Genomic DNA, 27,215 nt, shown 5'->3' with positions numbered 1-27,215 from the left:
CTCATTCCTAAGATTTAAAATGAATCTATTTGCACAATATAATATGTGTTAGGAAGTAGCCAGTTGTTGTTCAACAACGGACATATAATAAAATAACAGTCTGGGAGAATTAGTACACCTATCGTGCGTTTGACAAATCAGTGATATTTTCCGATTTTCTGATTATTCGCGCACACTGTGGCCGTCAAAACTGGGGGCGGGATCACGTCCGTTAAAAGGCGTAGCCCAAGCGCGAGACTTATGTTTGTATCCAATCAGCGTCGAGCTGAGGACCTCGGCGCGGGCTATTGGCCAATTAGCGGAGAGAAAGGCGGTGACTCGTGTGTCTCGGTGTCGGTGCTTTGAAAGCAGACTGCTCCGGCAAGAGGAAGTGCATAGTACGGTTTGTTATTTTTACGTCCGTGTTGGTTAATCTGCACGAATAAAAATACAAAACCGCCGACATCAGAATAGCGGGGTGCTGGGATTTTTTCCGCGCTGTCCGGAGAGCTTTCGACGCTTAACTATACCGGAGTGGACAGTGTGTGTAGCTGGAGCAGCGTGGGTTAAGGTGGGCCTTGCCCGGATATCTGTCTGACAAGCAAACTGAAATAAATAAATAAATAAATAACTAAATAGCGAGGCTTCTCGTGTCACCTGCCTGCTAGGAGTTGAAAATATCACTAGGCACGTATTTACGTTGGAGTTTTGAAACCATACAAGAGGACTAAAAACATCCCTCGTGCAAATGGGTAAGTGTTGCTTTATTGCAATTGTGAGAATATAAAGAGATGTGGTGATTTTTCCTCAAGGTGTGATCCAGGTTTGAGATAACGGTCGAGCTGCATGCTGGCCAGCAGTGCTTCGGGATGTTTGTCGTCTCAGTGAGAAAGCCGGGTGAAACATCTCCCCTTTTCCCGTTTAGGGACCTTTGCTTGTTTGTTTCTGTTACTGTTGGTGTCAGAGCATCAAGGGAGGAGGGGGAAGAGAGAAAACATGAAGCAGCAGTTTAACTGTACATGCTCAGGCACACAGAGCAGATTACTGCAAAAAAAAGAAAGAAAAGAAATCCCTGCTCGCAGGTTTGCTGTGTTGATGTAACGTCGTGGATTAGATACAAATCAAGGACACCATGTTAATGTAAATGTTGCTGCTGATGAGAGAGAGATCAGACATCAGTGATGGGCACCATCTGAGCTGAATCACATATTGACTCACTATTTACTGTTTGAGTCATCATCCCTCAGATCTATCTTGGTGGATCATTGCGGATTAAATGGTAACCCGGTTGTTTTAGACGGGTCGGATGTGTAGCGACCCTTTCAGTGTTTGCCCATAGCTGATTCCCTTCCCCTCAGCCCTGACTGCGAGTTCACACTGGATGATGTCGCTTTCTACATGGTGTTGAGATCTGCCATGCAATCATAATGAGTCTGAAAAATGATGGACGTGAGAAAAGGAAAAGCTCTTGGTGAGTCTGTGTAAAAGAGGTGACACTCATCCATGCCCTGCACACATCTATCTCTATTCTGAATGAGGGATGAGCTATTTGGAGAGGAGACACACACACACACAGCCCCCCCCCCAAACCAAGTCATATACTACAGACAACTTGGAAATGCCAGTCAGCCTACAATGCATGTCTTTGGACTGGTGGAAGAAACTGGGGTACTTAAAGGAAACCCTGGAAGCATGTGGAGAACATGCAATCTCTGTGCACACAGGGCAGAGTTGGGATTCAAACCCTCGACCCAAGAGACCGGTTTACTCAAAAACAGATCACTTAAACTCTTGTACACCCACTCATTCATGCAACTATCTAATCAGCTGATCATGTAGCAGCGGTGCAATGCATAAAATCATGCAGATACAGTTTAGCAGCTTTGAGTAATGTTCATATCAACCACCAGAATGGGGGGGAGATCTAAAAGGAAACCACCTTAGTTTATTTTTTATATGTTATTTAAAGCTGCAGCTTTTGTAAAAACGGTGGCATGGTGGTGCACTGGGTAGAGTTGCCGCCTCAGCACTCCAGGGTCCTGGGCTCGATCCTGAGCTCAGTTTGCCGTCTGTGTTTAGTTTTGAATGTTCTCTTATTGTTTTTGTGGGGTTTTCTCCCCCTGTACAAAAACATGCTGGTAAGTAGACTGGCTATGCTAATGGTGTGACTGAGTGTATAAATGTGTCTGTGATTGGTGCTATGTGATGGACTGGAATGGCATCCTATCTGCAGTGAATTCTCCCTCCTCTTGCACAGTGTTACTAGGATAGGCACCGGATCAACCGTGACCAGGATAAAGCGGTTGCTGTAGAAGAATGAATGATGAATGAATGCGTTTTTGTTAGAACCAGCTTTACTCATGGAGACCAGCCAAATGTCTTTCCAAGGTCAAACCTATAAGGTATTTATATGCTTGTGGGGACATTTGATCTGCACCAAGGTATAAAAACATGCCCCCCATGTACACACAGTCAGTTTCATACATGTGCAGCCAGATCAGTCTTTTTATCCTCAGCAGATCCTTTTAAGTCGATTTCTTTTAAGCCTGATGCTTTTTTGGCCTTAAATCACTGTGATGATTAGATTTGGCAGTGGATTTCAGGTGCCCTGTCACTGCCTGACAGTATGCCATTTGCAGTTTGGGATCGAGCAAAGAACTCTGATTCTGAGGTCATAACGGTTGTCTTGTTTAATGGATCAGATAAGGCAAAAAATGCACTTGACCTATGTGTATGTCCTACTGAGTGACCCCTGACACATGTTCCTGATGTTTTAAAGCAAAATGCTGGGTGGCTGTGGCTCAGCTGGTAGAGCGGGTTGTCCACTAATTGTAGTGTTGGTGGTTTGATTCCCGGCCCACGTGACTCCACATACCGAAGTGTCCTCGGGTAAGATACTGAACCCAAAGTTGCTCCTTATGGCAAGCTAGTGCCTTGCATGGCAGCTCTGCTACCATTGGTGTGTGTGTGTGTGTGTGTGTGTGTGTGTGTGTATGGGTGAATGAGACACAGTGTAAAGTGCTTTGGAACTGCTCAGGTTTATAAAAAAAAAAAAAAAAAAAAAAAAAGCGCTATATAAGTGCAGACCATTTACCAAAATAGATCGTAATGACAGATATTTCATGACCTAATGCAAACCTCAGGCACTTTGAAAATGAAACCCTGTTGAACCACCATACATACCGGTCTGTAAGCCTGTCTCTGAAAGAGTACCTGCATCTAAAAGGCATTATAGTCAGCATGTTTGATGTTGCTCCAGAAATGTATCATTAACTGTGGTGCATAGTTATTGCTAATTTTGGTTCTGTATGAAGTAAATGTAGAAGAAAAAGTCGCATACTCGAGCATTTCCCCAGCGTAATGTTGAGTCACCATGTATGTAGGGTGCAGTTGTGTCCAAAATTATTGGTGCCCTGCATGAAAGTGAGTGAAAAAGACTGGGTTGATAAGGAAACTTTGGAAACAGTGACAGACGAACGATTTGTGATTGGTCTGTGCCTTTGCTAAAAAAATAGATCGATCTCTTTGGGATTTTGCATTGTGATGGACACAAAAAAACCCTTAAAATACATCTTCTCATTTTCTTTTCTTTTTTTAATAGAGTAATAAAAAAAAATATAGAGAGCCGGAGCTGTTGTGTAAGCCCTGGTCTCTCTGGGTTCTTTCCCTTTAAATCTGGGTTAATGCGGGACCAGTAATATGTTTGAATTTATTTATTTATTTATTTATTTATTTTTTAAAGCTTACTTATCTATTTCTTTACCCAGAAATGGGTAAAACTGGCACAGCTGCTTGCTGATGTTCATTAATTTTCATCAGAAAATGGCAGAAGCAATTGCAACATGTTCTCTGTTGTCACTTATCCATGAAAAGTCGCCTCCCCACCATATGGCCATTCTCAAATCCTTCATTTGCTTACCTATATATTATTTAGTAAAGTCTGGGCTCTCTATCTGAAGTTTAGCAGGTTTGTGGGTATAATATTGCTTCAGTAGCAGTTAGCCAGTGTTTCAGACATGTTTATTCCTTGTAATAAAGGAGCCTCACAGGCCATTTGAAACCTTGCTTATTCTCTTCACCTGCTGAGTGTTCCTGCTGACCTTAGCTCCAAGATGACTGAAGTAGGCACCTTAATAGTCTCTGTACGTATCTATCACTTTTAATGCCTCTACTGTGACAAGTGGTCCCAAGCATTGCCATTCACATGATTTTAATTGACTTCCCAAGTGACATTAGTAAAGCCGCCATGCCTATTGAAATGACTGAGATTCATTACCTACATAGTGACTCTTGGATATAGTTATTTATCCTGTTTGTTCGACAAGGGTTGGCATTGCATGTCTTTAATTTAACAATGAAACTTAAACATTTCTGAAAAGTCTTTTTTTGGAAGTTTTCCTTAAATAGAATATTGCTAGAATATGTACCGAAATATCTTTATGGGATATTTATTTCCACGAGTCATAGAGTTTCTACGACTGAAACTGCTTTTTCAATATGTGCGCATCTCGGCGTGAAATCAGAGGACGTGCTTGAAAATGTGATTGTGGGTTTTTTTTTTTCAGTTTTAGTCTCGGATGCTCTACCCCAGGCTCATGAATTGAGGCAACAATCATAAATCATTAATCAATTATAACTGATTCTAAATGAATTCTTATCGAAAGAGGACAGACAATTGGTGTGTGAAAAATCGGTCTCCTGTTAAAACTGTTGTGTAAATGGTCTAGCAAGGCGATTCGGCTGTTAGTCTAATCATTTTAAAATAGTTCTTGATGTCATCGTTCACAAATTAATGGCCCACCACAGGTCACAAATCGGTCAGAGGCCACTAAATCAAATTGTATGGAAATTGTTTTGTACCGTATCAGCGGTATGCCTAAATGTTTACACCTCTCCTTTGTACATTTAGCTAGCCAAACTCTTCCGAATCCCGAAGGGTCCAGTCAGATCACACCAGTTTCCAACAGGAAAACCTCTCTGCCTTTTTCCTGATGTCTAAATTTTCCCATGATTCGTGGCTTCATGTTTCCAGCCATTTCATTGTTTACATTGATGGTGTGCTAGTGAAATTGGTATTTATTTGATATTCTTTTTTTTTTTTTCTATTATAGAAATAAAAATAATGGTGAAAAATCTCAGATGGATGCATACCAATTCATTAAAAAAAAGAGAAAAAAGTAGTGATTAGTACCCCACCCCTCAACGCTTACCTTCTGGGTAGATATGAAGCCAGGGCTGGAGGCTAGCTAATGTGGGATCGCGATATTCTGTGCACGTTTTTACCTGTATATTCCATGAATACCCGATTTCACCTAGTAAAATCTACCTATCACCCAAAATGCTTTTTGACTGGTTGAATTAAGACCAGTAGCTTTAAAGAAAGTGGAAAAGGTCTTATCAGTATGAATCATAAATATTCAGAACACATCTTTTTCCAATGAAGCAACAGTATTCCGAGTAGCCTTTCTTTTATATTCAGTATAATATAATAACATAACATTGTGTTTTATGTAAAACTGTTTTACGTAACATAAGAAGTGCAGTGTTCATGTCGTTATTATGTACACTTGACCTTTTCCTGTTTATAAAACGGTGAAATAATAAATTGCACTTGTTGGGCATGTATTAAATAGAACATAATGTTATTGTTGTTTCTTTCTTCCTTTATTAAAACAGTTTACGAGATGACACATTTTCAGATTTTCCTTAAAATCTCTGTAGATAGTGACAGAACCCTTACACGATATGAGAATTGGGGAAGTGTTAGAGATGCTAATACTGTGTGGTAGGGAATACTTTTAGCCTTTAATTAGATATGTACTTCAGCATACATGTGCACTTTTCCTCATTGGCTTCTTCACTGCATCTGAAGTGGAATTGTACTAGCGTCATGAGAAAGTGAAAATGGAAGTTGAAAGGCAATATGGTAGCACCGGGTGGCTTTAAGGATAGAAAATGAGCCTTTTGAATACTAGTGGCATGAGGGGGAAAAAAAAAAAGCTAATGGCATCACCAAAAGCAGTAGCGAGTTTTGTTTATAACAGTTAGTAGGGAGTAATTGCAATTTCAATCCAATGGCCTCTTCAAGTAAAATTAGGCTTAGTTCTCGGCTGTATTTAGTTTGAAGACTGACTCATGAGACTGGTATTTTTTTTTTTTTACTCTTAAAAGAAGTATTTTTTTTTTTATTAATCTGTGGTGTACTCTCTTAGCAGATAACCTAAGTGAAGCCCTGAAGACGCTGAAGCTCTCATCAGCGGACAGTGCATCAGATAGTGTGGAGAGTTGCCTGGACTGCCTGCTCAAAGCTTTGGCCCATAACAGTAAGTGTGTCAGCCCTTATATTACAGCAACCTTTTATTACAGTCTAGTCTTCAATCATGTGTTTAGCATTTGAGGATGGAAACAGACGGGAAGGATGTACAGCTTGTACATTATGGCTGACTTGACAGTTAGGATATTGGCACGTTTGTTTCATACCTCCAGGGTTGGGTGTTCGAATCCTGCCTCTACCCTTTGTGTGCGGAGTTATTTGGAAACTTCCCTCATGGAGCTGGTTGAGAGAATTTCTGATTGGCATTTCCAAATCGTCTGTAGTGTGTGAATGTGTGTGCGATTGTGCTTTGTTATGGGTTGGCATCCCATCCAGGGTGTCCCCCACCTTGTTCCCTGGGATAGACTCCTGGCTCCACGTGACCCTGGGTAGGATAAGCAGTATGGAAAATGGATGGATGGGGTGGGATGTACTGCCATTTGAAAAAGAATGAGATGGACATCCTTCAGTCTAATGGTCTGTTTTGGCAGTAGTTCTTTTAAACATATGCTGGAAGGGCGACAGATTTTTAATCTCCCCCCCCCCCCCCCAAATGTTCTGCGCCTGATATTTTTCAGATGAGAGCAGTGTTTTTGTCTTTGGCTTGTTGTTCTGACGAATGTAATTGCAGAATGCTGTAGGCTTTCTGTGGTCTGAGAGGTGCTGCTGTACTGCTCCTCAGGGCACTTATAAATAATGATGGAGCATGCCAGGGAAGAAGAGTGAATCCGGCACTTCTTGCCTCTGCATGTTGGTCACTAATTAGTCACAGCATATGCACAGTATTATGGTCTGATTTTCAGACTTCTTGACTTTACAATTAAAGCAGGTCTTTGAGATGTATGTAATATGTTAATGGGTGCTAATAGGAAGTATAATTAAGATTTCACGTTACATGAACGTGATTTTCAATTCCCTCATTATTAAACTTTATTTCCAGATGTGGAAGCCAGTGGAAAAATCCAGGAGATGGCTGTTCTTCCCATGATGCCTTCTTTATTGGCCACACAGAACTCCTGCACACCCAAAGTAGCCAACATCATAGCGGAGGTGGCCAAAAATGGTGAGGACTCCTAATCCAGCTTCATGATGAACCGAACTGTGCTGAACTGAATTTGTAATCTCTTTCCTACTCTACTTTTTCACAGTATTTCAATGGCTATGTTAATGATCTTGGTCTAGCTGGCAAAACAGCCAGAATCTTTAAAAAAAAAAATCTAATAAAAAAAAATTATTGGTCGTTTGTAGTTGTTTCGTCACTCCCGCTGCCCATTAAGCATTACTAGCTGTCTTACTCTGATAACAGATGGGGCTTGGCTGAATAACAGGCAGAGTGAACTGAAGTTTTGTGACCCCTCCTTTTTCTCTGCCAAGAACATTTTATTATCACGTTTATATTTTACTCTAAATGTCAGATATCTGACCTTGTTAAGATATGAAAGAAACAAAATACAACAGACGGCTGTATAGGAAGGTAATCAACAACAGGGTGGTGTGATGCGGACCGATGCGACACATTAGTAACCTTAAGGTTGACTATTTTCAAAATCCAGCACAATCCCAAGTGTTTTATTACTCTTTTACCATAGCAATTTGCCAATGATTACAAAATTGTTTTAATTAAAGAACGACTACTTATACTTTTTCATTTGTTTACATCAACAGCTACAAACATTCCCTGACCAGCCTCTATTTTATTTGTCTCTTGAAAATAAAAACAGAGAGAGCGAGAGAGAAAAACTCAGCTTGTCATGTTACTGAGAAACAGCAAAGCCCTCCATCCTGAAAGTTTTTTTATGTTGGAACACTTAAAGTTATCGCTTTACTGCTGACACTAGTGACTCCTTTCAAAAATGCTTATTAAACATCTTCACACAGAAAACTACACGTCAATGATTTCACACACATTTTAAACCCTACGCACTTGATATGGTGCTTCCTCCATACAGTCCCTGTCTAAGTTGTTAGTGTAGAACTGATAACATATTTGAAGGCACGTATTAATATAAACATTGCAGCTAGAATTACTGTCAGAGTTGTGCTGTTATAGAAAATCTATAATGTATAAAATCATTACTTTCTGTCATGGTAGATTCACTGAGAACCGTCATAGTGACGTGTGTGTGTGTGTGTGTGTGTGTGTGTGTGTGTGTGTGTGTATAATTGCAACTTGTAGGAAAGATGCTGTATTTCATGATTATTAATTCCACACAGAATAATAAATGATGTCATTTTGGGACATTGCTCTAAAATTATACTCTGAAGCCCTGGAAGACTTATACAGACTCTTAGTCCCCCAAGTGCAGACACAGCCGTGCTGTTCCTGATAGCTTGGCAGGCTGTCTGGACTGTGAGACTGTTCTTTTAGTGAACATCTACAGCAGAGTCTTGTTGTTGAAGGAATTTGAATTTCGGCAGGCTAAATACTCAGCTAAACTCAAATGCTTAGTTCAGCATAGCAAGTTTTAATTCAGTTTGTAGCTCAAATCCCAGTTTTACCAGGAAAGTAATCTGTTTATTGGATTTTTTTTAAAGTATCAACAACACTGATTTTCAGCTCAATACAATGATCATGCACAGTGAATCACCGAAATATTCTCTCTAGCTACTGCACAAGTTTATGTCCTGTTCTGCCATGCTGCCAGCCTGCAAAACCCATAAAACCTCAATTCTGCTGAGTCAGTGCTTGGCCTACTTCCCTGCTTTTAGGCTAATTATACAAGTTCTTGCTTCAGGAAGTCTAGGAGAGGACAAGCTGGCAGTGAATTGGGTTTGTGAAAGATAAAAAGAAAAAAAAAGGTTTAAAACAATGAATGGGCTTTTAGCAGAATGCGTGGCGTCTAATGAGGCTAGCTGGCTGGTGTAGCATGATATTCGTAGCCTCTCACTGGTTGGTTGCTAGCAGCATTCCATCAGGAACATCTGTGCTCTGTCCATTTGAGGCTTTAGCTCTTCATAGGGAATGGGGACATTTTAAAGGTGCTAAAATTCATGTCCCATTTCTTCAGCGTCAATAAATATGACCACCTTTTGAAACAAAAATGCTTTCTACTGTCTAACACTTTCCAATTTTGTTCTTTTGTGACTTTTTAGGACATTATACTGTATGTACAGTACTAATCAAATGTTTTAGGCATGTGTAAGAAAATTCTGTAAAGCGAAGATACACTTGCAATCAAAATTATTCACCCCCCCATTGCAAATCAGGTTGATTGTCAAAATTTGCAGACTTTCAGCTGTTTACAATAAACAAATCAAACAAAAGCAATTGAAATAGTTCAAAACAATGAATGCTTCAAGTGGTTTCTTCAAATTAAGCTGAAAATGCAACTTCTAATGATTTCTCCAGTTTCACAAGTATTCAACCCCTTCATGGCAAGCATATTTAGTACTTAGTAGAGCACCCTTTTGCTGTTATGACTTGCTGCAAACGAGATGCATAGCCAGACACCAGGTAGCCAGCGTTCCTGAGGAATCTTAGCCCATTCCTCATGATCAATGGCCTCCAGTTCAGTAATATTCTTGGGGTTGCGTGCTGCAACCCCCTTCTTCAAATCCCACCAGAGATTTTCTATGGGGTTCAAGTCAGGTGACTGTAATCGCCTGTAGAATCTTCCAGGACTACTTCTGCAACCAAGCCTTGGTGGAATTTCAGGTATGCTTGGGATCATTGTCCTGTTGGAAGGACCAGTGACGCCTAAGCTGATATTTCAATGAATCCATCTTGCCTTCCACACGCTGCAGATGTCCAGTGCCAGAGGATGCAAAGCAGCCCCAGAGTATCACAGAGCCACCACCATGCTTGACTGTGGACAGAGTGTTCTTTCTTCATTCATCTTTCTCCAGACATACCGCTGATCCATCGTGCCGAAAAGTTCCAGTTTTGATTAATCGCGCCACAGAACAGAATCCCAAAACTTCTGTGGCTTCTTTATATGATTTTGAGCCGACTTTTCTTGTGCTTTTGAGTCAGTAGTGGGGTTCGTTTTGGAGTTCTGGCATGGAAACCTTCTGTGTTTAGTACATGCCTTACTGCACTCACTGAACCTTCAGTGCCTGTTGCCACCAAGTTTTGCTGTAGGTCTTTTGCGGTCACTCGAGGGTTTTTCACAACCTGCCTTCTCAGAAATCTGGTTGCAGCTGTTAATAGCTTCCTTTTTCTGCCCCGTTCAGGTATTTCATGAATTTTCTGCTCCAAGCCAGTAATGAAGCCCTTGATTAGTTGCATCACGTGTGCTTGAGACAACACCTGTTTTGCATATTTGTGCTGTTGTGAGGGATTCTATTCAGGGGGTTGAGTAAATTGAAACTGGAGAAGTCATTATAAGTTGCATTTTCAGTTGAATTTGGGGAAACCCCTTGAAGCATTCGTTGTTTTTAACTATTTCAATTTCTTTTGTTTGATTTGTTCATTGCAGACAGCTGAAAGTCTGTAAATTTTGACGATAAACCCGATTTGCAATGGAGGTTGAATAATTTTGACTGCAACTGTATCTCCAAAAACTATATAATTAAACATTTTCTACATAAAAAATTCTATAATGAGCAGCAAACAGTAATAAATGAAACAAAGTTAATACTTGGCAAAAACAAAGACAATACTCGCTTTGCTTTTGAAAAATGTATTTTTTGTTTTATTTGCAAATGTTAGATAAAAAAAAACCTGACTCAATAATACAGAAGTCATAAAATAAACATCTAATGCAAAATTTGTATTTTTAAAAAATGAGGGTGCCTAAGACATTTTGACAGTGCTATGTGTAATGTATATTGTATGTAACATACTTTATATGTACTAAAAACTTACTACACCGTGTCCTTAACATAAGCTTAACCTGTGTAACCAATGTTTTAGTTTTAAAAAGAAAAAGAATTGTGTAGGATTTTTATTTTTAATTTTAAAAAAAAATTTTTTATAAAGCACTTTATATTGTCAGAGCTGTCTTGCCACTATCGAGGTGGTTACCCCTGTTTTTGTCTAGTTTTGCTACATAGTCAGGACACACACACACAATGTACTATACTGTCATTTATAATGCTTTTTTTTTGTAATTCACATCTGCTTATGAGATTTCAAATTATCCTGCATAAAGGCATATGTTAGTTTACTGCATGCTTTTAGCATAACTTTTAACAGTTGCCGCATTGTATTTAACAGCTGCTGTGATTTTGACAGGAGCACCATAAGCAAGTTGCTGGAGCATAACTGTAGTTAATTTAAAGAAAGTTCTACCTCGTACAGAAAGTCCATCCCATCCATTTTCTGTACCAATTATTCTACACAGGGTCACAGAGAACCTGGAGCCTATCCCAGGGAGCTCATAGCATGATGCAGAGGACACCCTGGAAGGGGGGCCAGCCCATTGTCATCACAGAGCACAATCACACACACATTAACACACTACAGACAATTTAGAAATGCCAATCAGCCTGCAACACGTCTTTGGACTGGGGGAGGAAACCGGAGTACCCGGAGGAAACCCCCGAAGCACAGGGAGAACATGCAAACTCTGTATACACAGAGCGGAGGTGGGATTAGATTCCCCAACCTCAGAGGTGCGAGGCAAAAATGCCCACCATATGGAATGTTTTGTTGCATAATTGGTGTTTTAACACCTTCCAATCAGGGACAGTGTTACTGTGAGTAAAGATTGATTTTATAACGTATTTGTCTCATTGCAGAGTTCATGAGGAGTCCCTGTGTGGAGGCAGGCCTCATCCCCCCACTGGTTCAGCTGCTCAACTGCAAGGACCAGGAGGTGCTGCTTCAGACTGGTCGAGCCCTGGGCAACATCTGCTACGACAGCCGTAAGTCCCCCTCCCCTGCTGCTGTGGGGTCTTCAAGAAACCATTTTAGGGTCTGTAGGAAAATTTAGAGGATTATTGGGGAAATGAATAGCGGTCAAGGCTGTGTTCATTTGATAATAAAGAGAATAAAGCTGGAGCCATGGTCTTTTTGTGCCTCATTCAGGCTTGTCTGTTAGAGACACAGCAAATAACTCGCACCCACTCACTCACCTTCTCATAATTGCTTTGTTACTATGGTGTATCTAATGGATCTGATTTAATCTGTGAATTCAAAGTGCAGAAATAATAACTGCCTACTGTTATTGCTTCATTAGAGTTCTGCTTACTTCTCCTTCTAATTATTGCCATTGTGCGCTTGCTAATTAGACTGTTCCTTTCCTGGTAACTTGTGATATATTTTTTTTGACTGATAATAAGAAAATGGAAGACACTTTGCTTCCTCGCTGTCTCTCGATGCTAGTTCACATGCTTAAGGCCTGCGATCACGCAAAGGCTTACAGGATTGATATAATAGTGCCGCTAAACCTGTGAACAGCGAGTCGTTCACAGTGTAGACTTGTGTGGGTGTGTGTATCTTTAGAGTAGGACTGCAGAAAGAAAACATCCACATGTGCGCAGCCAAACACACTGCTATAGTTAACTGTTTGACTGAGGGGAAAAAATAGTGCTGCTAGGTCAAGTGTCTGAAAAAACAGTGATGCATGAGGCACATTTCTATTGACACTTCAGTTTTAAATGAAGAGGTTTGTGCGAAACATGTTCAGCATTGGTAGTTGTACTTGAAAGCGTATTTTAATAGCGATTCATTTTCTTAAAATAAAGAATTATTTGAACCTTAAAACTTGAATACATGTAAATACAGATTTAGTGTTCACCAGTTTACATCTGGCTCTGTTTTTCCACCACATTTATTTTATTTATTTTATTTTTTTTGTCATCTGGCTCCGTTTTTCCACCAAATTTTTTTTTAATTTATTTATTTATACATCTGGCTCTGTTTTTCCACCTCATTTTTACTTATTTATTTATTTTTACATTTGGCTCTGTTTTTCCACCACATTTTTATGTAGTGCACTATGTAGGCTATACAAGGCACTAGGGTTGTCACGATCCCATAAACATATCTTGCGATACTAATATCAGCTGAAATATCACTATGCCTATAATATTGTGTTAAATCATAATTCAAATCTACAAAAGGAACCAAATTTACAGAAATACATGGATATAAATGAAAACAGTCGAACCAGAATTTCCTCTGAATACGTTATTAATGAGAATAAGTAACTGGTTATGGGAAAAACTCAAGAACAATCATACAATTGGCAAGCAACTAATTTACTGTGCCACGTATTTCATCTATTGTTCACTAGAGCAATGAAATCATGCAAAGGGAAATTATTCTCAGAGAACTAAGAATGAACACAACATTAGGAATAAATAACTGAAGTTAGAAACAAACTCCAAAAAAAATCATAACATTTGAAACGTTAGCTCACTTACAATCAAACACGGCTAATTTGAGTATTTACACACAGCGGTTAGCATAACATTAGCTCGCTTACAATCAAACAGGAAATCTTTTAAGATTAAGGTAAAGAATTTAGGTTAAATGAAGTGTCGCTAACCTTTGTGTATTCTGCCAGAGCAGAGAGCGGTGTCCTCTTTGTAGTATTAACTGCCACACATACATTACTTACAGTTCTACTGCATTGATGATACCACCGTTTAAATAATACAGTGGCATCTCCGCGGTATTTGAAGTTTTAGTATGTTATACTCTATGTAGAGCACATAATTAACTGAAAAAAGGAAGTAGTTTGGGATTCTGTCTTACAAACTGTTCATGGGGCGCACACAATAATCATACATGCTTAGTGCAAACTAGTGTTAAAATGCAATGTGGCTTTCATCAGAGTGGAGGGAAGACGTTTTTGGCTAAGAAACCAGGAATGTTCACTCCTCCTGGTGTGTTTGCACAGCAATAGTGTAGCCTCCCTGGGGGTGGGGGGGGGATAGAAATGTCAAATAGCATCGGCCAAGTGAATAGATGTAAATAATGATGTAGGGAATGAAAAGCTTATAGGGGGTGAACAAATCTTCAGAATAACAAGTATAAGTGTAATCCTGTTATGTGACACAAAGAAAGATAGAGCTGGATATACTGCTCCTTTTTGGACTTCATATATTGTGCTTTTATATGCACAGACCAGAAACATAGGTGATGTAAACATCGATGATAAAGCTGTGGATATCATTCTCAGTGTGTTCTCCCTATTCGCAGAACACTCCACATGGAGAGTGCTTACATATCTCTTCACTGTTTTCCCGAAATAGTATTGTCCTAAGTTATTACCTGTATCAGTCAGCCAAAGTGCAAAAGGAAAAACTGATCAAACAGAAGTGTGTGTGTGTGTGTATATATATATATATATATATATATATATATATATATATATATATATATATATATATATATATATATAATATAATATAGCATTAGTCTGGTGAACCTCCAGCAGTGAAATTCATGAATCATGAATGTTTTTGCAAAATTACTGGCAGTTGAATTGCTCATAAATGTCTGAACCATTAGGCAGTTCATGCGGTTGTGAGCAAGAAAAGAGTTTCTCAGTCACTCATGCTCTGTTGCTCTGTGTTGAGCGGGCTGATGGAGCAGCTGAACTGGAACTCTGCTGCGAATGACCTTGGGTCTAAGCCAACACATGTCATCACAGCGACAGCCAGTCCACTGCAGGCCTTTGTTGATTTTACAACCTCAAGTAAGATTAATCCTGCTCAGTGTCTAAGCTTGGTGAACATCCTTAGCCAGTGAATTTGCATGCATGTCCTTGGTTATTGTGTACTATTAGAATTGATGATTTTGAAGGATAAATTAGGATAAATTGTGAAAAGACCAAGGCCAAACACTAGCAGGACTGATGCTTGGAAACAACCAAAGACCCTGACTGGTGAAATGCTCTGTCTCTTTTTCTCTGGGACTCATGAGCTGTGTTTGTGTGGGGGGTTGTGGGTAGTGGGCAGCTGTCCTAGACTCTGCGTGGGCATGGGTGAGTGAGACCTGGAGCATTTTTCATGCCAAATGGAATGACTCACAGCTCACACACATAGCTATGGCTATAAATGAGAGATTTGCTGAGTTATAGAACATACTGTATATAAACACACCTGCTCATAGATGGGGTCTCTCTCTATCCCTTTCTCTCTCTAGCTTTCCTTTTTTTATTATTATTACTATTTTAGAATAGAAGACATTCACACTATGAATGGATACATATTCATTGACCAAGAAAAGTGTTTAAATCAAAACTATTTTGTATTCCATTTGTCCATTTTTCCATACTGTTTATTCTGCGCAGGGATGTAGGGGAGCCTGGAGTCTGTCCCAGGGAACTCAGGGCACAAGGCAGGGGATACCCTGGATGGGGTACCAACCCATTGCAGGGCACATTTGCACACCCATTCACACATTACGAACAAATGCCAGTCAGCCTACAATGCATGTCTTTGGACTGGGGGAGGAAACTGGAGTACACAGAGGAAACCCTTGAAGCACGGGGAAAAAATGCAAACTCAACGCACAGAGGGCAGAGGTGGGATTCAACCCCCAACCCTGGAGGTGCAAGGCAAACATGCTAACCACTAAACCATGCCCCCACTATTTTGTTTTTGAATTTCTTAAACAGTTTTCCCTCCTTAAGCTTTGGGCACTTTTGGCATTTTCTCAACCAGCTTCATGAGGGAAGATTCCAAATAGGTCTAACTGCTTATTTGAGGAAACAATTTAATTTTAAGGAAAAATAACACACACTACTTTTAAGTAAACACTACATTTAAAAATACATTTTGAAGTTCAGAAATAAATTTATACATGGGCATTAACTTCCTTATTTACATTTGGCTACAAGACAAATTTCAACCATAAACTTGTCTTTAAACTAATGAAAAATACACTCATTGATAATTTTATTAGGAACACTTGTACACCTCCACATTCATTCAATTATGCAATCATATGGCAGTAGTACAATGCACAAAACCTTGCAGATATAGGTCACAAGCTTCAGTTAATGGTCACATCATACATCAGAATGGGGGAAAGAGTGTTTTGGTTATCCTGTGAACAGTAGCCTCAGATTGCTGTTCTGGACTGACAGGAGTGAAGCCCCATGTGGTCTTCTACTGTTGTCCAGTCGCCTCAAGGTTCAACGCATTGTGCATTCTGAGATGCTTTTCTGCTCACCATAGTTGTAAAGCGTGGTTATTTAAGTCACATTAGACTGCCTGTGAGCTCAAAGCAGTCTATCCAAGCTCCTCTGACTTCTGTCATCAACAAGACGTTTCCTCCCACAGAACTGGATTGATGTAGGACTGTCGTTTTTTTCATGTTGTGTAATTCCAGTCTACTCATAGGCTCCTTCTCCGATATTGCACAACACTTACCAACTGGAGACAGAAAGGCTGAAATGTGCTTCCTCTGCTTCTTCAGAGACATGTGAAACCATCACATATTACCCAGGCTATTGCTTATGCAACATCATGGGGCAGCTGAATATGCTTAGGGCAAAGCAATAACTGACCTCTTCTTTATACAGGAGCTCAGAGAGAGTGATGTGGATTATTAACATACTTTTGCCATGTCCAGTGTTCTACTTGTATACAGTCGGTTATATGGAATTTTTCCTGGTCTCTGTAACAATGGTTTATTCCATTGATATTGACCGTGTATCAGCTTTGTGTCTTATGCTGCCAATGTCCTTAATATTCTAACTAAATACACTGCAAAAAATGGTGTCTTAGCACCATCTTGAATATAGTCAAAGTAATCAAAAGAACCAAATATAAGATTATTAAACTAGACATTTTTCCTAAGTTCAAGCTTGAAATAGTCTTGTTCTGTTGGCAAATAATTTTGCCAATTTATTTCTAGAAAGAAGCAAAATTATCTGTCAATCGAATAAGAAAATGTAAAGTTGAAATTAGTCAAATATGTCTAGAAATAGATTTACTAATCTTGTATTTGGTTTGTTGTAATCTAATAGGAAATAGTAGATAAATTGGACTATATTCAGGATATTTTCGATTGCTAAGGTGTTATTGTTTTTGCATTTTGTAACATAAAGGAGCATCGGCAAAATGAGCCCACAGCACGATTGTCTTCTGTTGTTTGTCTGTCTAATACATTCATCCTGCCTTCGAAAAATCTCCTCTGTAGCAGACTTTTCCCTCACTGTGTTTCAGACAGTCTTACTACCTTGGCTTTTCTCTGTGCTGGTTTCATAATGGTTATCGTACTGTATAAGAGTCAAGCATAGTCGAACACTAAGGTTATTCCAGAGGTGAGAACCTCCACCGTTGTCAGATGTACTTTATATATACTCTATACGTATATGTTAGAACCAACAAAATAGTTCAACCAAATTTGTCCAATCAAATCTGCCTGAAAATTAGCAGTTCCCTGCTCAAATGGGTTTATTCATTCTAGTTTTATTGTCAAGGAATGATAATCAGACAGCTAAAACTCAAATGTGTGTGAGTATTACTCAAAGAGTCTGGGTATCAGAAATCCTCTGTGCATTTAATCTTTCCCTTTAGATTCATCCCCAGTGTTTGTGACTTGCATTGCCATCGGCTCTGCAGCTGCGGCTTTGAGCGATGGCCTGTAATTTGCTGGGGGGAGAGAAAGATGTTTCCTTCCTCTAGCGGAGTGGAGGAGATACATGAAGGGAGGAGGGGAGTTATTGAGTTGAATGGAGGGGTGGGAATGAAGAGAGGAGTGCAAAAAAAAAGTGGGATTGGGCTAGTGACATTCTGTCTGATTTGATTTTCACTGGAAGTATATACTCCAGTAGAGAAGAGGAGAGGAATGAAGAGGTCTGTTTCTGTAACTTACAAAGGTCTACTAATAGTCCATTACTGTTTGCTGCAGGTTTTTGTCTTGCAAATACCTAGTGTATAGTCTTCATGTGGGGGAAACGTGTTAAAGTTTGGTGCTATTCTCTTGTTCAAAATGAGTTCTTGCTGGTTTCTCACTTCATCAGGTCATGACAAAATGATCGTAGCCTGACACCCTGGAGAAATTGAGAGACACCGAAAAGAAACACTGTCAGTAAAAAGGAACTGGATGTTTTGTAGCTAGTATTGCACATTTTTTTTGTTTGACTTACTTTCTTTCTTTTTTTATTTGAACCTTATCAACAATTTTCCTGTTTTAATACTTATCTGCACTTATTTTTTTAATATCCCCATGCCGTAACTTAAGTTGCGTTAATGCCTCCTTTTGCTGTTATTTATGATTTGCAGGTTGTTGTCTTTTTGCATCCTTTTGTTGTCATGTTTATTTTTACGTGACCTCTTTGTTTTGCAGATGAGGGCAGAAGTGCAGTTCACGAAGCGGGCGCTGCTCAGATAGTAGCAGAGCACATTAAGGCTCTGGCCCATAACACTGACCCGGCCACCGGGAAGCTCTTGACTGTCTTTTGTGGCATGCTGATGAACTATAGCAATGATAATGGTAATGACCGAACCCCAACAAGGGGAAAAATACTTTTGGATGGTTCCCTATAGATGAATTCTGAGATGCTTGAGAAACTGTCAATAATGTTTTTAGGCTAGTTGGAATGATTGGCAATTTATTTTCCTCTTTGAATCTTGGCTTAGTAGCTAATAACTATTCGGCTTTGTTGGTTTTAGTATGTTTTATATGGTGTAGTGATTTGTTGACAGGTTGTCAAGCGTCAATGCTAAAATCTCTAGGGAACCATTCAAATGAGGATAAATGTTGATCAGTTTGTTCTAAATGATGGTTCACTAATCACAGTGTATAGACTCGTTGGAAACATACAATATGCCGCTAGTAATCTAGTAGTAAAACATTCCCTGTGGGCAGATTTTTGGTTAATAAAAGGTGCGGTGAAATGCTTTTAGAGATGCATTCTGTGAGCTGCAATCTTGCCTTTACACAGAAATATTGTAAACTTTGAAAAACAGGATCTCTGACAGGTAAATCGCCCTACCAAATACTATTACATATAAATTATGTGTTATGTTTATATTATTATAAATAAATATATACTGAGGGGGGACAGTGAAATTTATTTTACGTTTAAAGAGGTCCCTGATGCAAAAAAAAAAAAAAAAGTGAGAATCCCTGTATGAAATGATAGCATGGCAGTGACTCAGCTATGATTCAAAGATTTGCTCTTCAGTGACCACTATGACCACAATGTCTTTGAGAAAAGTAAGCAAAGCTCTTCAAGCTGTACTCCCCCTTCAGCTAGCAAACATATGTTCTTGTATGCATATTCTGTTTTAAATCTAAAACCGCTTCAGGTAGTGTCTTATACTTTGACATTCAAGGAAAATCTTCCTTTATAATCAGTACGATTGTGTGATAACACATGGTATCAACAATAAAAGGTAGTCTAGCTTGAATTTTACCTAGACCTAGAACGCATGCAGAGTATTTATCTCTCTGTTCCTGCGCTGAATAATGAACAGACAGGCAGCGCTCCATTTCGTTCTCTGTCTTGCTGGCATCGTGGCTGGGCATAAAATGGTAATTACTTTCCAGTGCCTTAACATTCACAGCTAGAAAGCTAAATTGGGGTCAGAGTTTCTCATTCTGTCCTGCTGCTTGAAGAAAAAGTACATAACGATACTCGAGAATTATGATTTGATTTGAAAAGTGCACAAACCACTCGGATGATCTGTCGGCAGCTCCAGACTTACACAACCCACACTCATATCTACAAGCCTGAATAAATCACTGAAGGTTTTGGATGATATGTCCTAAGTTGAATAATGGAATACTGACCTGGGGTACATATAAAGGGTGAATATGTGTGCATTCCTTCGAATCTCTGAATCTTTCTGTGATTCTGTCTCCCTTTCCCTTTCTGCACTGTTCTCAGTCTTTAGTCTTGTCAGTATGATGAGAAAATCCTAATTCAATGAAACTTATTCCCGCTAAGTGTATTTGGATAAAAGGTTTCCTTAAACAAACATTCCTTATTGCCAGTGACTCAACATTCATCTTACTCGGAGATGATTATTTATTGGCATTCTGTGCTGCTGTAATACTAAAGCAAACACATTTTTTATGTTGCATTATGCATTGCATTAAGTGGAAAGCTCTTACAAGTTCAACATGTATAGATTCTGATGTCAAACCTCTAATAAGTATGCAAACGGTTGAACATCATCTTTATCTGGCATTACAACCATTCCCTTGTAAACACCTGTAGTATCATTCCTCCATTATTTGGTGTTAGATTGCAATGTAATTGACAATGTAATAAAGGTTAGAACATCAGAATGACTTTGACCTTTCTCTTTTAAAGCAGTAAGTGCGAATCAAATGTTTCCCAGCCTCTCAAGTAGAGCCCATAGTAGAACCCGTTGAAGTTGGTGTCTGATATAAAAGAAATTATATAAACCTTACAGTAGGCCATTTGTTAAAATGGTGATTTTGTTTTTGAGAGCTGACTGCATCAATCAGTGCTACAATATCAACATGGCTGAGAGTGACGCCACAGTGAAATGAACGAGTAATAATGTATTCACTATTGAACAAACGGACGCCAGTAATTTGGTTACAGTTGGATTAGTTTGGATTTGAGTTGAACGGACTTTGTAGTATCAGAAAATCCCTCATATAGTCCCAGAAATCAAGCCAGCAATATTTTTGCGGCACAATCACAGCACATAATAACGACACATTTTATTCTATTATTAATTTTTATGGTGTGTGCTTCATGGAGGCCTTAGAGATGTTTCTCTCCATGTGAGGACCTGCAGGTGATAAAGGGAGAAGTAACGTTCCTGGCCTTACATTGGGTTTAAGTGGGATGGTCTGTCATAAGTAGTTGTTCAAGTGTTTGCAATTATACTGTGTAAATGAGTTTGTGCACAAGCCAATGGCTCGATGTTTGTACACTGTCACTGTGGCCAAGACGTCAAGACTGAATGCAGGAATGCAGAATGAGGCAAAACCTCTGCTTCTTGTGTCAGAATCATCTGGAAAATTCCTCCATAGATGCGAGCTAAGGGTGCTCACTGAAGTGCGTGTCAGATGAATTCTAGGGATGAAATTCCTAAACATTTATGCTAGTATTTTATGTGTTTGTGTGTGTATTTAATATTGAGAGACATATAAGAAATCTGTTGACTCCTTTTGGTTCCTGGATTTAATCCTGTCAACAATCATAGCTGTAAAATGTCCACTTTAAATGAAAAAAAAAAAAAATACAAATATTTAGTTGAATGACTGCACAGTGTAAATTAGTAATCTAAGCTGGCCAGTGTGTATTGATGGAATGGTGCATGGCAAAATAGTGGAAAAGTGGAAATTAATGAAGAGACCGCAACTGGCAAACAAAGGCAACACATTTTGGCCTTTTGTGTTGTAGTTAATACTCTAGCAAGCATAACCTGGTATGAAGCCATTTAAAAATGAGAAAGTGCTTCTTATCTATCCCTACATTGTTTTTCTTTCCATGGTATATGGAGCATCTGGCCTTTACATCTCATAGATTCCTCTCTCTCTCTCTCTCTCTCTTTCTTTCTTTCTTTCTTTCTTTCTTTCTTTCTTTCTCTCTCTCTCTCCCTCTCCACCTTTTGCATTAAGTCTCCTAAATTCCTTAGTCTCTCCTTCTCTTTTGTCTTTTTTTATTGCTGGCTCTTGACTTGTTTCCTTATTGTCTATTCCTGTTCTGTTCTTTCTCGCCTCCTCTGTCTATCTCGATCAGGGTTGTTGAGTACACTTTTGCAGTCTTCACTGGGCGAGCAAAAAAAAAAAAAAAAAAAAAAAAAAAAATATATATATATATATATATATATATATATATATATATATATATATATATATTCAGGATTTATCACCCTTTTGCTGCATTGAGGAGGGGGATGTGCTTGCTGATGATGTGATGAAATCAAATTTGACAGGGGCTACCAATATTGCAGTATTATGGGACAAAATCACTGCCATCCAATTCATTTTGTTATGCAGCATCAAGAGGCATGTGACACCATGCTGCTGGTGTGAGACATCTGAGACAGAAAGGATAATATAATTGTAGGCCAATGCATTTGTCCCTGTGAGATTTTTTGTATCAGTCAGATTATCAGATCAGGGGTTTGAGCTCACACTGGCCTGTGTGTTATTGCTGTTTAGACCTATGTGATTCTTAAATGAGTGTTGATTTGAGTTCTTTTTTATTACCATTAGTGACCTAGGCTTTTTTTTTTATTATTTATGTTTAGGTATCTCCATTTTAAGCAACATTGAAATACATTGGTGCTTGAAAGTTTGTGAAGTTAGAATTTTCTATTTCTAAATTTCTGCATAAATATGACCTAAAACATAATCATTTTTACAGGGTAACTTCTAACAACTAAAGGTCTCTCTCACATTGGCTAATGTTAATGTTCATGAGTCCACCGTCAGGAGAACATTGAACAACAATGGTGTACATGGCAGGGTTGCAAGGAGAAAGCCACTGCTCTCCAAAAAGAGCATGGCTGCCCTTCTGCAGTTTGCTAAAGATCACATGGACAAGCAAGAAGGCTATTGGAAAAATGTTTTGTGGACGCATGAGACCAAAATAGATCTTTTTGGTTTAAATGAGAAGTGATATGTTTGGAGAAAGGAAAACTTTGTATTACAGCATAAGAACTTTTTCCCATCTGTGAAACATGGTGGTGGTAGTATCATGGTTTGGGCCTGTTTTGCTGCATCTGGGCCAGGACGACTTGCCATCATTGATGGAATGAATTCTGGACATCTGTCTGTGAACTGAATCTCAAGAGAAAGTGGAGCAACACAGCGACTCGAAGCACACAGGTTGTTCTACCAAAGAACGGATAAAGAATAATAAAGAATAATAATAAAGGTAAAGAATAATAAAGTTAATGTTTTGGAATGGCCAAGTCAAAGTTCTGATTTTAATCCAGTAGAAATGTTGTGGAAGGACCTGAAGCAAGCAGTTCATGTGAGGAAACCCACCAACATTCCAGAGTTGAAGCTGTTCTATATTGAGGAATGGGCTAAAATTCCTAAAATTCCCAGTTACCAGAAATGTTTAGTTGCAGTTTAGTGTTCAGTTATTGCTGCACAAGAGGGTCATACCAGATACTGAAAGCAAAGTTTCACATACTTTTGCCACTAACGGATATGTAATACTGGATCATTTTCCTCAATAAATAAACAACCAAATATAATATTTTTCTCTCATTTGTTTAATTAGGTTCTCTTTATCTACTTTTAGGACTTGTGAAAATCTGATGATGTTTTTTTAGATCATATTTATGATTTATGCAGAAATATAGAAAAATCTAAACAAACTTTCAAGCACCACTGTAAGAAACTGATTTTAATGAATGTGTTGCAGCAATGTCACAATGATTACTACAAAAACATTTATTTTACAGCTGATATTTCCATTCTGGTGCACTGATGCATGTGAATGTTGAAGTTAATATGGTGTATTTAATCTCTTTGCATCCTCAGACACATTGCAGGCCCAGCTGATTAGCATGGGAGTGATCCCCACTCTGGTGAAGCTTCTGGGAGTCCATGCGCATAACACAGCGCTCACAGAAATGTGCCTCATTGCCTTCGGAAACCTGGCAGAACTGGGTAAATAAGTGACGGACCTATGCATTCATTCATTCATTCATCCATTCATTCATTCATTCCATGTGACTCCAGATCTTATGTGTTGTCTGCAGAATGTTCCTCCCCATTTTCCCCTACAGAGACTTAAGAGGTTTAAAAGCTGGAAATTGTCACCTTGCATTTAACTCAGAAATATTAGTCTCAGGTCTTCTAACGCCAGATTTAGGCCATGGAGGCCTAAAATAGTAGCTGATAAGATGACCGTGTTGAAGATAGAATGTTAAACTCTGCAGTGCTGTGGCCTTTCCAAGACCAGACACTTACACTGACACCAAACCAGTACAGTTTAATACATTTTTGAGTGAGAACTCAGGAATAGACTAGTATTAATGGACTAGTATGGAATATGAATCAACATCTACTGCTGGTTGAGCCTTTACATTTCTGAAAATGAGGAAAAATCTGAACAATTATTTTGTTTTTCACTTTTATTTCCTGGTATAACTGTTGGAGACAAAGAAGCGATAAGAAAAGTAGCGCAGCACCCTGAAGTTCCATTTATACCACAACAATTTGCCAATGATAATATTTTGTAAAAATGTATTTAATAAGAATCACACATTTCACTTATCAGTTTATAATTACATTTGATTTTGCGGAACGACGTCATAGCATCTTTAAGAATCATTCCCTTACCAGTTTCTCTTTTTTCTTTCTTTTGAAGTTAAAAAGACAAAAAAATGTTGGAACGCTTAAAGGAGCTTTCTCATGTGCTGACAATGGAGCGTTCTTCCAAAAATGATAAACATCTCATCACAGAAAACCTCATATCAACAATTACATGCATTTTTCAGTCAATTTATTTGTAGCATCCACCATACAAGTCCCTGTGTAGAAGCTATAGAAACAATGATGTAACTCATTAAAATACACCGATCAGCCATGACATTAAAACCACCTACCTATTGTTGTGAAGGTCCCCTTGTACTGCCAAAACAACTCTGACCCATCGAGGCATGGACTCCACAAGACCTCTGAAAGCATTAGCAGCAGATCCTTTAAGTCCTGTAAGCTGCAGGTTCCAGGCCACCTTCTTTCATTGCTGCATGGTCCAGTTCTGATGCTCACGTGCCCATTGTAGTGACTTTTGGCAATGGATAGGGGTCAGCATGGGCACTCTGACCCAGTCTGCAGATGCACAGCTCCATACACAGCAAGCTGTGATGTACTGTGTGATCTGACACCTATCTCTCATGCTACAGTAGCTCTTCTGTGGGATCAGAGCAGACGGGCTAGCCTTCGCTCCCCACACACATCAGTGATTATTGGGAGCCCATGGTCCTGTCACAGGTTCACCAATTGTCCTTCTGCACACCACTGCATACCGGGAACACCCCACAAGACCTGCTGTTTTGGAGATGCTCTGACCCAGTCGTCTAGCCATCACAATTTGGCCCTTGTCAAAGTCGCTCAGATCTTTACGCTTGCCCATTTTTCCTGCTTCCAACACATCAACTTTGAGAACTGACTGTTCACTTGCTGCCTAATATATCCCACTCCTTGGTAAGTCCCACTGTAATGAGATAATCAGGGTCATTCACTTCACCTGTCAGTGGTTTTAATGTTACAGCTGATCACTATGAACCTGTGATTTTACTTGCAAGCAGTGTTGTTCTAGAAAATTAATCAACACCTTCTGACTGATCGGAATTGATTGCTATACAACAGACATAATTACTTCTAAAAGACACAGACATTCCTAACATTATTCATGCATATATGGTTGTAACTGTACTAATATTTTGTACTGAGACGAGTGCGTCATTCTACACTGAACTGGTATCTCGCAGTACTCGTATCATTTGAGCAGTGCTTTTTAAGTGTAAGAAAAAACAGTCCTATACATGACATGTGATGTTGGTTCTGTATAGCTAGATTTGACATGAGTTGGTTTTAAATCATCATGAAACTCATCAGTAAATCTTCAGTAACATCTCTGTGATGTTTCTGACGTGTATGTCTTTGGTCATTGTGTCTCCGTAGAATCAAGTAAGGAGCAGTTTGCAGCTACAAATATCGCAGAGGAGCTAGTGAGACTTTTCCGGAAGCAAGCGGAACATGAAAAGAAGGAGATGATCTTTGAGGTGCTGGCTCCTCTTGCTGAGAACGGTAAGAGTCAAACATGAAAGGTTTTATGGTAAAGTAAATTCCATGGAGTATGATTGTAATAGTTGTGGTTGATCGTTGGATATATGCAAGTGTTTGTTTAAAAGTCGTTCATTAATACAGTAGAGTGTATATGTATGAGATGAGACCTGAATAGCACTGACACACTGTCTAGGACCTGCGAGATGTGTCATCCCAGCTCGCCCTGTCATTCACACCGACATGTGGACACAGTGTCCACCTGTTGCGAGAAATGTGGTGAGCAAGCATTAATCTTCAGGTTTTTATTAACTAGGAGCTTTCAGTATCTAAAAGGGGGAAAAATATACTGCACTACATATTTTCATTGTCTGAAATAACTTTAATCTGTTTGCTAGTTCTAACAAGTAGAAGCACCAGAATTATAGACCTATTGTGCTTTGGGTCTTCTCCAGACATAGCACTATTGCAGAGTGGTCTACAATTAGCCAGCTGCTGGAGTTGTTTGAGCGTAGTCTGTGTTTGGATAATGGGTGCTGTCACTTGCTCTCTCTGCCATCGCGCCCACATTAAGTATTAGGGATCTGTGAACAGCTGCAATTGGCACCACTTCTGTGACGTGAACTCGGTTCTCAGCTGCTACCCCGTGTCTTTTATCCAGGAGACGGTCTGAATTTTTAAGAGGGAACACGCATGTGCAAGTAACGTGTGCTGGAGAGTGTGCGATCCATTTTTAGGTACCGTTTGAGTTTTTTTCAAAACATGATCGACAAAAGTGGAGAGAATAAGTAAACAGGAAGCATGGATTAGAGTGTGTGTGAAATATAAAAGTGTAAATAAGCCACAGGAGGAGTGCTTATATTAAAGGTACATGTGAGATGCTGAGAGAGTGAGAAATCGTGTTTTAGAGAGAGATATGAAAAGGGAGGCTAGAGAGATGGAGGGATGTTGTGGCCCTGCACATATGAGGAATGAGAAGGAAGAGAATGTGATGGAGACTCAAAGTACGTGAAAAAGATCTAGGGTGAGAGGTTGACCGTCTGGCTGTTTCTTATCATTCAGTGCACAGAGCAGTGCTTTCGGACTGCCAGTCTCCAAGACAACGTCCTACTTAAAAGCTACTACATTGTACTACGAGAGAGTGAACGAGCAAGAAAGAGAGAGAGAGAGAAATGCTCAGATATTTCATGAGTTTCATAACCAAGCACAAGAAAAGCGGTCGCACATCTACAATCAGCCTTGCATCGTGTATTCAGATCCATTTTGTTTCAAATTTTTACTTGTTGTCAGAAATTCCTAGTCGTGTATGATAGGCTACATGCTAATTTGTTT

General features: G+C 39.2%; 1 protein-coding gene across 3 annotated transcripts in view; it reads left to right on the top strand.

The window, feature by feature from the left end:
• The first annotated feature begins 354 nt into the window (after positions 1 to 354).
• rap1gds1 (RAP1, GTP-GDP dissociation stimulator 1) overlaps positions 355 to 27,215 on the top strand; it is a 39,603-nt gene continuing 12,742 nt past the window's right edge. The window contains exons 1-7 of one of the 3 annotated variants that reach the window (XM_053629007.1): positions 355 to 731; positions 6,192 to 6,302; positions 7,233 to 7,355; positions 11,975 to 12,100; positions 18,489 to 18,635; positions 23,631 to 23,759; positions 25,782 to 25,907. In XM_053629007.1, coding sequence (XP_053484982.1) covers positions 728 to 731; positions 6,192 to 6,302; positions 7,233 to 7,355; positions 11,975 to 12,100; positions 18,489 to 18,635; positions 23,631 to 23,759; positions 25,782 to 25,907 — 766 coding nt within the window. In that variant the 5' untranslated portion in view covers positions 355 to 727. The remainder of the gene's footprint in view (positions 732 to 6,191; positions 6,303 to 7,232; positions 7,356 to 11,974; positions 12,101 to 18,488; positions 18,636 to 23,630; positions 23,760 to 25,781; positions 25,908 to 27,215) is intronic. The other 2 variants (XM_053629008.1, XM_053629009.1) reach the window with 2 other exon arrangements.

The sequence above is a fragment of the Ictalurus furcatus genome, chromosome 7, assembly GCF_023375685.1.
Source record: "Ictalurus furcatus strain D&B chromosome 7, Billie_1.0, whole genome shotgun sequence".
Lineage (NCBI taxonomy): Eukaryota > Metazoa > Chordata > Actinopteri > Siluriformes > Ictaluridae > Ictalurus > Ictalurus furcatus.
This window is presented reverse-complemented; position numbering and strand designations above follow the sequence as displayed.